The sequence below is a fragment of the Sceloporus occidentalis genome, unplaced genomic scaffold (genome assembly GCF_023333645.1).
Source record: "Sceloporus occidentalis isolate IW3139 unplaced genomic scaffold, rSceOcc1.0.p SCAF_20, whole genome shotgun sequence".
NCBI classification, from domain to species: domain Eukaryota; kingdom Metazoa; phylum Chordata; class Lepidosauria; order Squamata; family Phrynosomatidae; genus Sceloporus; species Sceloporus occidentalis.
In genome coordinates, this window is record NW_028317000.1 from 10,191,088 (window position 1) to 10,204,430 (window position 13,343).

At 42.3% G+C, this 13,343-nt stretch overlaps 2 protein-coding genes across 2 annotated transcripts in view; one reads left to right on the forward strand and one right to left on the reverse strand.

Moving 5' to 3' along the window:
* The window catches only part of NDUFS2 (NADH:ubiquinone oxidoreductase core subunit S2), a 29,360-nt gene extending 23,941 nt beyond the window's left edge, over positions 1–5,419 (reverse strand). The window contains exons 1-4 of the mRNA XM_089483644.1: positions 5,230–5,419; positions 3,986–4,089; positions 2,482–2,672; positions 1,603–1,723 (exon numbers count right to left, since the gene is read on the reverse strand). Of these exons, the coding sequence (XP_089339770.1) occupies positions 1,603–1,723; positions 2,482–2,672; positions 3,986–4,089; positions 5,230–5,315 (502 nt within the window). The 5' untranslated portion in view covers positions 5,316–5,419. The remainder of the gene's footprint in view (positions 1–1,602; positions 1,724–2,481; positions 2,673–3,985; positions 4,090–5,229) is intronic.
* A 198-nt stretch (positions 5,420–5,617) lies between these two features.
* On the forward strand, positions 5,618–12,530 carry UQCRQ (ubiquinol-cytochrome c reductase complex III subunit VII). Its single transcript, XM_089483172.1, has 3 exons — positions 5,618–5,702; positions 6,437–6,604; positions 12,315–12,530. Exons 2-3 carry the CDS (start codon positions 6,451–6,453, stop codon positions 12,407–12,409), a joined length of 249 nt encoding a protein of 82 aa, XP_089339298.1. The 5' UTR covers positions 5,618–5,702; positions 6,437–6,450; the 3' UTR covers positions 12,410–12,530.
* The last annotated feature ends 813 nt before the right edge of the window (positions 12,531–13,343 follow it).

Consider the following 13,343-nt stretch of genomic DNA (forward strand, 5'->3'; position numbering starts at 1 on the left):
TCACTAGCATGGGGAAAAGTGCCAATATTTTTTCATTTTTGTGTGGAAGAATGAGATAAGATGTATACGCTAATACATTCTACACTAAGTGGCTTAAGATTTCAGCATAATACTGTTGCTTTCTGTTCACAGAGCATTTCAGACACTTAAAAACCACTTCACATACACTGGCTGGATGCATATAGATTGCTAACTTTGAATTGAGGACAGGGTCCTCTTAGGGCTGGCCCTACCATTAGGCAGTGTGAGACAATGTCTCAAAGAGCAGATTTTGGGTATCCCTGTAAGGCACCTTTGTTATCACTGCATTCGTATTTTATTTCTTTTCCTCATTTTGTTTCCTTTTAAACACTATACCATAAGAGAGCTGGGGATGTTTAGCCTGGAGAAGAGAAGGTTAAGAGGCGATATGATAGCCCTGTTTAAATAATTGAAGGGATGTCACATTGAGGAGGGAGCAAGCTTGTTTTCTGCTGCTCCAGAGACTAGGACACAATGGAGCAATGGATGCAAGCTACTGGAAAAGAGATTCCAGCTCAACATTAGGAGGAACTTCCTGACAGTAAGTGCTGTTCGACAGTGGAACACACTCCTTCCTCAGAGTGTAGTGGAGTCTCCTTCCTTGGAGGTCTTTAAACAGAGGCTGGATGGCCACCTGTTGTGTATGCTTTGATTGGGAAGAATGGGGTTGGACTGGATGGCCCTTGTGGTCTCTTCCAACTCTATGATTCCATGATTCTAAGAGGAAATTCAGTTGATGTGAAATTAATTACTGTAAACTGCTTAAAATGCAAGACAGAAAAGCTAACACAGGTCAGTGATCTGAACAAAAGTTTGTTGGGAGGATGTCACAGGAAATGGAAGCTTATTCTTATATATCATATTTAATCAATGATGAAAATTGAAAATGGAGAGAAGAGTCTTTTATTGTGCCCCCCCCCCCAAAAAAAAGATCTCCCCAAACCATGTCAGTGCACACTCTCTTTACCCCTGGTGTTAGTGAGTGAGTGAGTAAGCAAACTCACTTACACTAAGAATCAGGCTTCTGTGATATTATAGTAAACTTGTACAAACCAGGATCATAGACCAGCGCTAAACCAGGGTTTCATTAATTCATTTGTCACATTTGTATTTTAGCTTTCCTCCTAAGACTTGCCCAAAGTCAGTTTGAGTGAAAATGCCTGGCTCAAGCTCATCCCGTGCATTTCATCGTTTATCTAAAGCTTAATCCAGCATCCTAAGCACATTGAGTCTCTTACTGGTTTGTTGTTAATTAATCAATTTCATCTTGTCTAGACACATCTTATAATTCTGGAGCAGGGCATCAGGAAAACCTATCCATTCTTGTCTTATTTGTCTGTTTGTCTAAAGAGTGGAATAAACAGTCTGCATGCATCAGTACGATGATTGTTCACAACATGTGTTGCATAGATTTCATAGAATCATAGAGTTGGGAGAAATCACAAGCTCCTGCCATGCAGGAACTCACAACCAAAACACCCCCAAGAGATCTCCATCCAGCCTCTGTTTAAAGTCCTCCAAAGAAGGAGACTCAATCACAGCTTCCTAAGCTAACTGGCCCATGATAGTTTGTTTGCATACCTCGGATCCATTGAGCTCTCAGGGGCGGACGGATGTTGAGCAGCTTCTCCACTGCTAAAGAGTAGGCTTGTTCATTGCACATCATAGAGACATAATCAAGCCGGTCAAAATATGGTAGAGCCTAAAATAGAAATGATTAGTTTAATACCGATAGAGACAAGACCAAGAATCATGTGGTAATAGCGTTTGATGAGATTTTTTTTTAAATAAAGAAAATGCTCCCATTTTTAAACACTAAGCACTACACTGTTTCTAGAAGCAAAACATGATATAGATATGCACTCTGGAAAAGGGAAAAAAAGATTACAGAAGAGCTACAAAATTGTGGCAGATTAAACAAACTGCACTCATCCATCGACTACTGTAATTTTTTAAAGCACCAATTTATTTTTTACAGTTGTACTGTGGCTGTGAGAATCAGTGTGGTGTATTGGTTTGAGCATGGGACTATGGCTCGGGAAGCCAGGATTTGAATTCCTGCTCAGCCATGGAAACCCACTGGATGACCTTGGACAAGTAACACTCTCTTAGCCTCAGAGGAAGGCAAAGGCAAATCTCCTCGGAACAAATCTTGCCAAAGAAACCCCATGATAATTTTGCCTCAGAGTCACCGTAAGTCAAAAACAACTTGAAGGCAGCCATCGTTGTGGCTTTCCTCCAGGTAGATCAAGGTGGCATACATGACTCTATTTCTCTTCATTGTACAATACCTTCATGAGGTTGGGCAGACTGAGAAGGAATGACCCAGGGTCATGGATTGAGTGTTATGGCTCAGTGAGGGGCTTTAACTTGGAAATCCCAAGTTCAGTCAAATACTCTGTAACTATTACACCACACTGGCTTTTCTTTTACTTCATGAAAACCACCCAACGGAGTTACCTGGAGGTAGGTCTTATACTCTATCAGTTTCTCTGTGCCCCGATGAAGTAAGCCAATGTGGGGGTCACATTTCTTCACACTCTCCCCGCTCAGCTCCATCACCAAGCGCAAGACGCCATGAGCTGCAGGATGCTGTGGCCCAAAATTGATAGTCAGGTTGGAAACCTGCTTTTCGAATGGAGGATCTTTGTCTGTTTAGTCCAGAAGAGAACAGGTAAGTCAAACTGCTTGTAAGGAATGCAGGAAGAGGTGAATTTGAGAAAGTTATTACTCTGGATTAAAACCCTCAGGATCCCCTGCCATCAGGACCAGGGAGTTCAGGAAAGCAACTTTTCCCAGTTCAAAGAAAGTGGGCAGTTATACTGTATATGTGTCCATTGTCCATTTCCTCATTCTCTTTTCTCCTTTGACAGTTATAAATCAAAGAGAGAAATACCTCCTTTGTTTGGAATAAGAGAATATTCTGTGATGAATCAGGCTGATATAGTGATTAGAATATTGTCCTGGGACTCAGGGGATCTCTCGCTTATCTTGACCTACCTCACGAGTTTCTTACAAGGAAAAAGTAGGGAAGAGGAGAGCCTCAATGGAGAAACAGTAGGATATAAATGTAACCAACAAATATAGGTAAATTAATAATAAACCCAAGTTCAGTAGGGGCCTGAACAGACAGGCCAAAATAAAGTTGCTTCGGGTCACTTTGGAAGTATGCTATATAAATGACATATGCATGTTACAAGGCCAGAAGCTGCACCAAAGCTGTGCTTCAATCCTTAGGACTGGAGTGTGACTTTGGCACAGCTTCCAGCCTCTTATTATTATTATTAACCTTTATTTATGAAGCGCTGTAAATTTACACAGCGCTGTACATACAATCTTTTTAATTAGATGGTTCCCTGCCCTTGGGCTTACAATCTAAAAAGACATGACACAAAAGGAGAAGGGAGCGGTGGAGGGAAAGGGGATGAGGTTCAGCAGTTACTCTCTGCCTCTGAGGCCTGGACCAAGGCAGATGGGCTGGAGGGAGGGCTTGGCTTCATAATGGATGGTTATGTGTCTTAGGACACATGCACCATTTAAACAGCATACCTTCAAAGTGACCTGAAGCAGCTTTATTTTGGCCTGTCTGTTCGGGCCCTAGGTTAGTATGAGAGAGAAAGAGACTTGTCGACTCAAAGTTTACCTAGTGCTCAGGTTTTCCTAGCCCAATATTCTGTCCAACCCTTCTTAATGCAGTGCCCTCCATGCTTTAGATTGGAACTTGTACTGTCACTGAAAATTGGATAATAGGTGGGACCAATGGGAACTGCAGTGTAGAACATATGGAGGGCACTAGGCTGGAGAAGGGGGCTCTAACCACCACATTACAATGGCTGTCTGTCCTGGTTCCTATCACTGTACTTCTCAAACTGTAATAGCACAACATTGACAGACTATTACTACCTCCATATCCAACCCATTTATACAGTAACTATTTCAGGATCTCTCCAAGTAAGAAACTCACCGTTCCATGGAGGAGGAACCCATTTCTCTGTGTCTTTGCTGGGGTACATGACAGCACCTCCATACTGCTGGACATACTCCACATCAGGCTGCCACTGCTTTCCTCTGAAGAAAAGAAGAGGGAATGAGGACCCAGCAAGCAGCTCATGATGAAGGAACACATTCATTATATATATATATATATATATATATATATATATGGCATTTAGATGATCATTTTATTGAATATGTTACTGTTTTTAATATCTGGGTATACATTTTCTTATAATGGGACCTGGAAATTTCATATAGAAGCAGCAAAACGGATATTGTAACTTTGCTAATAAATCGAATAGCCTTGGGTGGATCCTGCTTCAGATGAACATAACCAGAAGTATCATTTAGCCGTTGGTATACTTCACTTTGGCCTGTTACAGACTGCCAAAATAAAGCTGCTTGGGGTCTCTTTGGAGGTATGCTGTTTAAATGATGCATGCATCCTAAGACTCCAGAAGCTGCACCAAAGCTGCACTCCAGTGCTTAGGAATGGAGTGTGGCTTTGGCACGACCTCCAGACTCTTAGGACCCAGGCATCATTTAAACAGCATACCTCCAAAGAGACCCGATGCAGCTTTATTTTGGCAGTCTGTAACAGGCCAAAGAGAACTATAGCCCTCCTTTATTTGCAGGGTTTATGATGATGTTCTTATTCCCTTTAAATCACATCACATCTCTACTTTTGAGAATGTAGTATTAAGAGACACCCAAAAACTTGAAGAGAACAATCCCCGCCGTTGGTGACATTTGTCTTGGAAGGAGCATAAAGCTCTAAAAGGTTTGCATAAAGCAGTGGCATTGCCTAGTCTTAATGATAAAGGATGTTGATTCCCTTTAGGCTTCCTTCCCAGATGAGGAGGCTAGGCAAGGGATTGAGGATACTTTAAACACAAGGGAGGGTTTTATTATACACATATTTAATTGTTCCGGGGGAACTTGCTGAGAGTAAGCTCATCTGTTCAACAGTGGAAGGTGCTCCCTGGGAGTGCAGTGGAGTCTCCTTCTTTGGAGGCCTTTAAGCAGAGGCTGGATGGCCCTCTGTCAACGGGGGTGCTTTGATAGGGAGTTCCTGCATGTCTGGTTAGTAACCCCTGGCCTGACGGAGCGTCGTATTGCTCTCTGGTTCTGCAAGGGCTGTATCTGCGTAGGCAGGGAAGGACAACCCCCCCGGAGCACGCTCCCTGCCAGGGCGAGGAGGGCCCGCGTTACCTGCTGGGCGCTGCCCCCAGCGCCATCCTCTGCAGCCATGACCCTGAAGGTGCCCTGCATCGCCACAAGGACCTGAGCGCCGCCATCTTCTTTTCCGGCGCCGGCTGACGTCAAGGCCGCGCGTCACTCCGACGCCGCCATGATGAGTGTGGGCATCGGCGCCCTCACCCGGGCCTTCGCGAGGGCGGTCGGCGTCAGGCTCGCGACGGCTGTTGCGCATGCGCACAGATCACCTTGGTTTGTTCATGAGAACATTCGCTTTTTTCTTCCGGTGTCTATTGCGCATGCGCCACAGCGCCCGGCTGTAGACTTTAAACTGTGGCGTCATTAAGGGGCGGGTTCAAACTGAGGCAGCAGCTCCGTGGCGATTTGAACCGCTCTACAGGAAGTGACGTAGAAACGGAAGTACTGGCGTCCTTTGGCTGCGTTTGGATTGAGGAGCGCTGACCTTTTTGGAGGACGCCGCCGGGCGGGTGGGTAGTAGCCTTGGGGCTCCTCCTGGGCCTGTGCCTCCGCACTGCAGACATAACCCACTTTGAGACCGCTTTAACTGCTGTGTCTCAATGCTGGAGAATTCTGGCAACTGTAGCTTTGTCAGACATGTAGCCTTAGCTGTCAGAGAGGTCTAGTGCCACAACGAACTACAATCCCCAGGGTTCCCGAACACTGAGGCTGCGTCCACACTGGAGGAATAACCCAGTTTGGCACCGCTTTAACTTGTCTGGCTCAAGGCTGTGGGATTCTGAGAGTTGGAGTTTGCTGTAGGCCAGCCCTGGACCCCACAACATACTCCAGCTCCCAGAATTCCATAGCCTTGAGCCAGACAAGTTAAAGCGGCGCCAAACCGGGTTATTTCTCCAGTGCAGATGCAGCCATGGTCCTGGAACCAAACCCCAGCAAATACCAGAGGCCCATTGTACTCAGAGGTGGTTTTGCAAGTTTCTTCCTCTGAAATATAGCTTACAGCACCTAATAATCATTTTTGGCCTCCCATTCAAGTAATAACCAGCGCTGACCCTGCTTAGCTTCCAAGATCAGAGGGATGTGATGCCTTTAGGGTATTCAAGCAGGCTGTAAGAGGCTTAATCTAATCTAAATTGCAAGGGTTCTCCAGATGCTCTTCAGATAACAAGCCTTTTATGAGGATTCATCTCACTTTTAAATGCCTCATTGCACTGTTTTGCTCATTCCCTTTTCGCTTTTTCAGAACTACTTGCCGAGATGGGCATCCATTTTGGGAACTTGGAACGGATGAGACATGTGATCACCTACAGCTTGTCTCCATTCGAACAAAAGGCTTTCCCCAACTACTTCTCAAAGGGGATTCTTAATGTTTGGAGGCGGTTTAGCTCCCAAGTCTTGCGTGTGGCACCGCGTAAGTGAAAAATGCTAGCTTGCTCTTTCAAGCTGTAACTGTCTTTTAAAAACTGTTATTTTTATTAAAATTTATCAATTACAAAAAGTGTCATATAACAAAATGACAAGAACTTACATACAGAATGAAAAAAACACCCATTGGTACCATATCAGTAAGAAAAAAACAATACATCGGTATCATACTTTCTCAGTGCAAGCTCATGACAAGACAGGATAATGCTGACAGCAGACATAGCTGTTACTCTTGAGGACTGGTGGGTTAGGTCTCTAAGGCCTGTTACAGACTGCCAAAATAAAGCTGCTTGGGGTCTCTTTGGAGGTATGCTGTTTAAATGATGCATGCATCCTAAGAATCCGGAAGCTGCACCAAAGCTGCACTCCGATGCTTAGGAATGGTGTGTGGCTTTGGCGTGACCTCCGGACTCTTCGGACCCATGCATCATTTAAACAGCATACCTCCAGAGAGACACGAAGCAGCTTTATTTGGGCAGTCTGTAACAGGCCTAAGATGAGTGTGCACATATATTTAAGGAACTGGAGCAACATATACAAGGGAGAAAGGCGGAAGCTGTGATCTTCAAATTTGCCATCACATTGTACAGAGTAAGAGGTCTCGATTTGTTTAGTTTGTTCATAAAAGACAAGCCTCTTGCTGCACAATGGAAGCACTAGAAGATGGATCAAGAAAGCAGAATAGGTTTAATCTCTCTAAATCAGTAGATGTGGTCTTTAATCTCAGGGGAAGGCAATGGCAAATCACCTCTGAACAAATCTTGCCAAGAAAACCCTTAGGGTCGCCATAAGTCAAAAACGACTTGAAGGGCAGACAACAAGAACAACAAGGCATGTTTTTTGTAGGCTGCTCTCTTCCACATATTCCTTATTTGTTTTATTTGTCTTGTAACCTGCCCTGTGATAAATATTATGAATAGCAATAGATAAATGCTTAATAGTACTGTATAAGACATTTATATTCCACCTTTCATAATATTATCTCAGGTGGGTTTCCAATGTGAACTCACTTTTCCCTACCCTATATCCAAAGACTTCATGATAGCATACATTAAAATCCATGACAATTTAAAATAGTAAAACTGTAAAAGATAATTTGTATCTGAAAGCATATTAAACTGTATAACAGTTACTCACGTACACATTTACAATCAGTTAAGCAGTACCTGTACAAATCTGGCAAAATATTTCGACCCCAAAGGTTTTAATTTAAAAGTATGTTAGAAATTGGCACTGAAATGAAGGCAGAGCCAGTGCCAGTTGGGACTCTGAAGGGAAGGAATTCCACAAGCTGCATTCCATACCTGAAAAATTAAAACAGAAGCAAATTAAGACATATTGTATATACAGTTGTCCCTCCTTATGTGCAGCTTTGACTTCTGCGAATTTGATTATTTGTGGTTTTGATAAATATGTTTCTTCTAGGAATCTCTAAGTCGTCTAGTCTAGCGCAACTCTGCCAGACGTTTGCCATGGAGTTGTGCTGGAGAACCTAGACATGCCTCGAGAAAACACTTATCTAGGCATTTGTAGGTCCTCCAGCATGACTCTATGATCAACCTGTGGCAGATGTTGGCCATAGAGTTGCACTGGAGGACCAGGAGATTCCTAGAGAGGTGTTCTCCTAGGTAAAAAGAATAGTGGTTTTTTTATTTGCAGTTTTTCCACATTCACAGGGATTCTTTACTGAATCATAGAATCATAGAGTTGGAAGAGACTGCAAGGGCCATCCAGTCCAACCCCCTGCCATGCAGGAAATCCAGATCAAAGCATCCCCGACAGATGGCCATCCAGCCTCCGTTTGAAGACCTCCAAGGAGGGAGACTCCACTACACTTCGAGGGAGTTTGTTCCACTGTCGAACAGCCCTTACTGTCAGGAAGTTCCTTCTAATGTTGAGGTAGAATCCCAGCAGCTTGCATCCATTGCTCCGGGTCCTAGTCTCTGGAGCAGCAGAAAACAAGCTTGCTCCCTCCTCAATATGACATCCCTTCAAATATTTAAACAGGGCTATCATATCACCTCTTAACCTTCTTTTCTCCAGACTAAACATCCCCAGCTCCCTAAGGCGCTCCTCATAGGGCAAGGTTTCCAGCCCCTTCACTATTTTAGTCACCCTCCTTTGGACACGCTCCAGTTTCTCAATGTCCTTTTTGAATTGTGGTGCCCAGAACTGCTAACCCCAGTCAATGTGGAGGGACCACTGTATATTTAAAATAATTGAAATAAAATAATACTGAAAGTGATTAATATATCGATTACTGGTTGATAGACAATCAGCATCAATTCCTTGCAGCTATCGATTACTTTCTTGCCCATTTTTGATAGGTGAGCTGGTTGCACCTATGCTGCTTCTCTCTGGCTGATTATAATCTTACTGCAATTGAGGCTGTGTTATCAATAAGTCATTAGCATAGATGGCGATGATGATAGTTGTGTTCCAAGTATTCAAAGTACTTCATGAGTTGCCGCAGTATTCCTTGCAACCGTAGGCGACAGAACCTTGGAGCTTAATACGAAAATGATATCAGATCAAATCTTTTATCAGTAAAATAAAACAATTAAGCTATCGGTTAAACTTGTAATTAGTAATGTATCCATTAAAAATAATAAATAAGTACAGTACAGTACAGTACAGCACAATTGTTAAAAATCCTTTCCCAAAAGCCTGTCAAAATAAGAAAATCTTCACCTGTCACCAGAAGGACACCTTGGGAAATTCCAGTTTAGCCTCTCTAGCAAGGGACATCCAAAGCATGGGAGCAGCCACCAAGACCTTTTTCTGCATTCCCATCAGATATACCAATGAAGGTGGTGGGACAAAGAGGAGGACCTACTCTGAAATTCTAACAACCTTAGGAATGGGAAAATGCAGTCCTTCAGATAACCTGGACCTGAACTGTATGCTAATCTGGTGAAGTTATTTTGGCACATGGTCTCACATCTACCTCTCTCTTCAAGACTTTAAGAAACAAAATCACAACAAATAAATAGTTCCCCGTTCATGACACCCATTTTTCCCACGGGGCTATTTCTCTGTACCAGGGAGGTCCTGATAAAAAAGAGAAAAATGTGCAGTTATTTAACTTACATAATTATGTTTAAGTTATAGTAGCACAGAGATGGACAAAGTGCAACTTTCCAGATGTTGAGCATTTTCCATCAGCCCTAGCTTCAGTAGTAGTAGTCCAAACGACAGGTAGAGAGCTGCACTTTGCTCTCTTGTGCAGCATACTATTTGGACTAAGTTTTGGGTCAAAGACTTATTGGGAAAGCTGAATCTGACTTGGTTATATGCTGCTAGGTCAGTCTCTCCTTATCTTGAAATATTCAAGAGAAAAATACATCATGAATTCAGAAGACAATTGTAAGAAGCTGCTGTTCACAACAAAATAACAACAATTCTACTTTCTTATACAATACTTAAATTAGATAGATTTATAATTGGCTGACTGTCCAAACCCAAAGGGAGCTCAGCAATGGCTCCTCTTCATCCTGGAGAGAAGTGACCAGTGGGGTCTCACAGGGTTCTGTCCTGAGCCCAGTGCTAGTCAACATCTTTATCAATGACCTGGATGAAAGAATACTGGCATGCTTATCAAATTTGCAGATGACACCAAATTAAGAGGAGTAGCTAATACTCCAGAGTAAAAGGTCAAAATTCACATGACCTTAATAGACTAGAAAACTAACAAAATGAACCTCAACAGGGAAAAATGTAAGATACTGCACTTAAGTAGAAAAAATGAAATGCAGAGATATAGGATGGGGGACACCTGGCTGAATGAAGCTACGTGTGAAAGAGATTTGGGAGTCCAAGTAGACCACAAGTTGAACATGAGTCAACAGTGCAATGTGGCAGCTAAAAAGGCCAATGCGATTTTAGGTTGCATCAACAGAAGTATAGTGTTGAGATTAAGGGAAATAATAGTGCCACTCTATTCGGCTTTAGTCAGGCCTCACCTGGAAGACTGTGTCCAGTTCTGGGCACCACAGTTCAAAAAGGATGTTGACAAATTGGAGCGTGTCCAAAGGAGGGCGACTAAAATGGTGAAGCGTCTGGAAATCGTGTCCTATGAGGAAAAACTTAGGTGGGATACAGACCGCCGCTTTGCGGTGGTCTCCCGCCGGCGCCATTTGCTCCACGAGGGAGCCGCAGCAGCCAAACTGCGCGGCTCCCGCGCGGAGCAAAAAAGAAGCTCCATTTCGGAGCTTCTTTTTGCGGCGCCTTTATGACGTCACGAGGCGCCGCTGGCGCATTCGCGACGTCATAGGCGCCGCGACACGTCTGGACGCTATGCGTCCAGTACGTAAACATGGCGGCCCCCATGTGGAAGGGGCGCCGCCATGTTGTACGTATTCTATATGTACTAGGGTTAGGGGGGTGCGGAAGCACCGCCCCTTCCTAACCCTAGTACGTATAGAAGACGTACTATATGGCGGTTTGTATCCCGCCTTAGGGAGCTGGATATGTTTAGCCTGGAGAAGAGATGGTTCAGAGGTGATATGATAGCCCTGTTTAAGTACTTGCAGGGGTGTCATATTGAGGATGGAATAAGGTTGTTTTTTGCTGCTCCAAAGACTAGAACACAGAACAATGGATGCAAACTACAGGAGGAGAGATTCCTTCCTAAACATTAGGAAGAACTTCTTGACAGTAAGGGCTGTTCGACAGTGGAACAAATTCCCTCGGAGTGTAGTGGACTCTCCTTCCTTAGAGGTCTTCAAACAGAGGCTGGATGGCCATCTGTCAGGGATGTTTTGATTGTGATTTCCTGCATGGCACAATGGGGTTGGACTGGATGGCCCTTGGGTTCTCTTCCAACTCTGATTCTATGATTCCATTTTTCTGTACATTATGTGGTGTGTTTTAATTCCTTTGAAGTTAGTTCAAGCAGAGTGGGATATTTTAAATTCAGATGGACAACTTGAAGTCCTCGAAATGTTGTATTGCAGTTCCCATCATCTGTCACTATTGTCTGTGGTGGCCTGAACTGATGGCTCTTTTATATACAGGGTTTACTTTTTAAACTAGCAAAACCAAAGAGGTTATATATTGTTCAGATGTTCTTTCCTGTTCATGACCTTGTAGCTTCATTTATAACAAAAATATGTTAAATTCATCATTATATTCTGAATTAACTGATACAATCTGTATGATAACTTTATGGAAAACCAAATTATATATACTGTATTTTATGCTTCTAAAGAAGCAGAATGATTTTTCAGTCTCTAAAAGGGTGCTAACACTGCATTATTCATTTTTTTTCTGAAAATGTTTAAAAATTGGACATTTTTCTCATGGCTTTGAAATTTCTGGTAATTTTGCTTTTTAGTAATAGATCTTAAGGAGAATGGCTGTCAGAGCACTTACAATATTTCAGGCTATTCTTCTAATAAAACTAATATGTATAAATGATGGGATCTTATAAAGCAGGGACTTGTGACTATAGATTCCACATCTCTTGTTAAAAGAAACAGTTTAACTATAAATATTTGGTGTAAGAATACTCAACAAAAGAATATTCTAGTATTTAGACATTGGAACAATTCTTAAGCCCTCATAACTTGGTTTAATAAAGGACTGATAGGAAAAACATGGATTTTGAGGAGGGAATTAATGGAAGTAACTGAACATACAAAACTCTTCCTGCTTTTAAAATAGCTAACTCTTCTTCTTCTTTTTAACCTTTTAAGCATTTGTCATCGCCTATGTTGTTTATTCCTGGGGAACCCAAGAATTTGAGCGTCTGAAAAGAAAGAACCCCGCCGATTATGAAAATGATGAATAATCTGATGCAAACAAAGAAAGTGCTTGCCAGCATTTACTCTTCCTTTCACCTCCTTGACATGCCTATTACAAGTATTTATAATACCATAAAGATAGTTTAATAAACTTTTGCTCTCTTCAAACCATGAAAGTAATGCCTGTTTTGTAAAAGGGGTACAAAATAATTGCATTTTAAGTATCCTTTGCTTTTCCCAGAGGGGTTTTTTTTTTAATTGTGTACTTGTTAAAATATTTATATCCTTCCTTTTGGTCCTGAAGGCAATTTACAGAAATCAGATTTTAAAAACAACAAATATCAGTAAATTAAAACAGGTGCTTAAAACAAATCAGATAAATAACAGAGAGCATAACAACTGCAATGTAAAGTAACAGAACAAATGTACTGAGTCACAAAGCAGCCTACCTAGAATATTATTCTTTTTATACCTAGAAGGGGCTAACTGGGCCTCCTCCAATAAGGAATTTCATATTTTAGGTGCTGTAACTGAAAAGATCTTGCCCTATGTTTCCAATATTATATTAATTGGGTGGGTAGCATCATGAAGTAGGGAAGGAAGAGTAATCTTGAAACATCTTAGTCTCAAACTACATGGATAGATCTTCCAGTGTAATCATCTGCACCAAATGGTCTATGAGGTTACATAGGAACTTCTGAGATCCAGATGCTAGTCTATGATGAGCCATGAAACAGAGTGAGCTTTTTCACAGCCTGGCTTTATCTACTTCACAGGCTTATTTATTTGGAAATATATACATCCCAATTTGAACACTTATGGATGGCCCTGCCCCATTGTCCCTAATGGCAGTGTTTGCATGCAGCTGTACACATAGCATGCCATCATTACAAACCATGGGAATTGAGGTCTCCTGTTTATGGCATCTGCATGGGCGTCCAGAATGGAACCCCTGAAGATGTGTATACTGTTTATACACCT

Bases quoted from the DNA above. Each gene is read 5' to 3' on its own strand.
- UQCRQ (XM_089483172.1), top strand. From the start codon at position 6,451: ATGGGCATCCATTTTGGGAACTTGGAACGGATGAGACATGTGATCACC. The intron at 6,605-12,314 runs GTAAGTGAAAAA...TAACCTTTTAAG, and splicing joins AGTCTTGCGTGTGGCACCGC to CATTTGTCATCGCCTATGTT.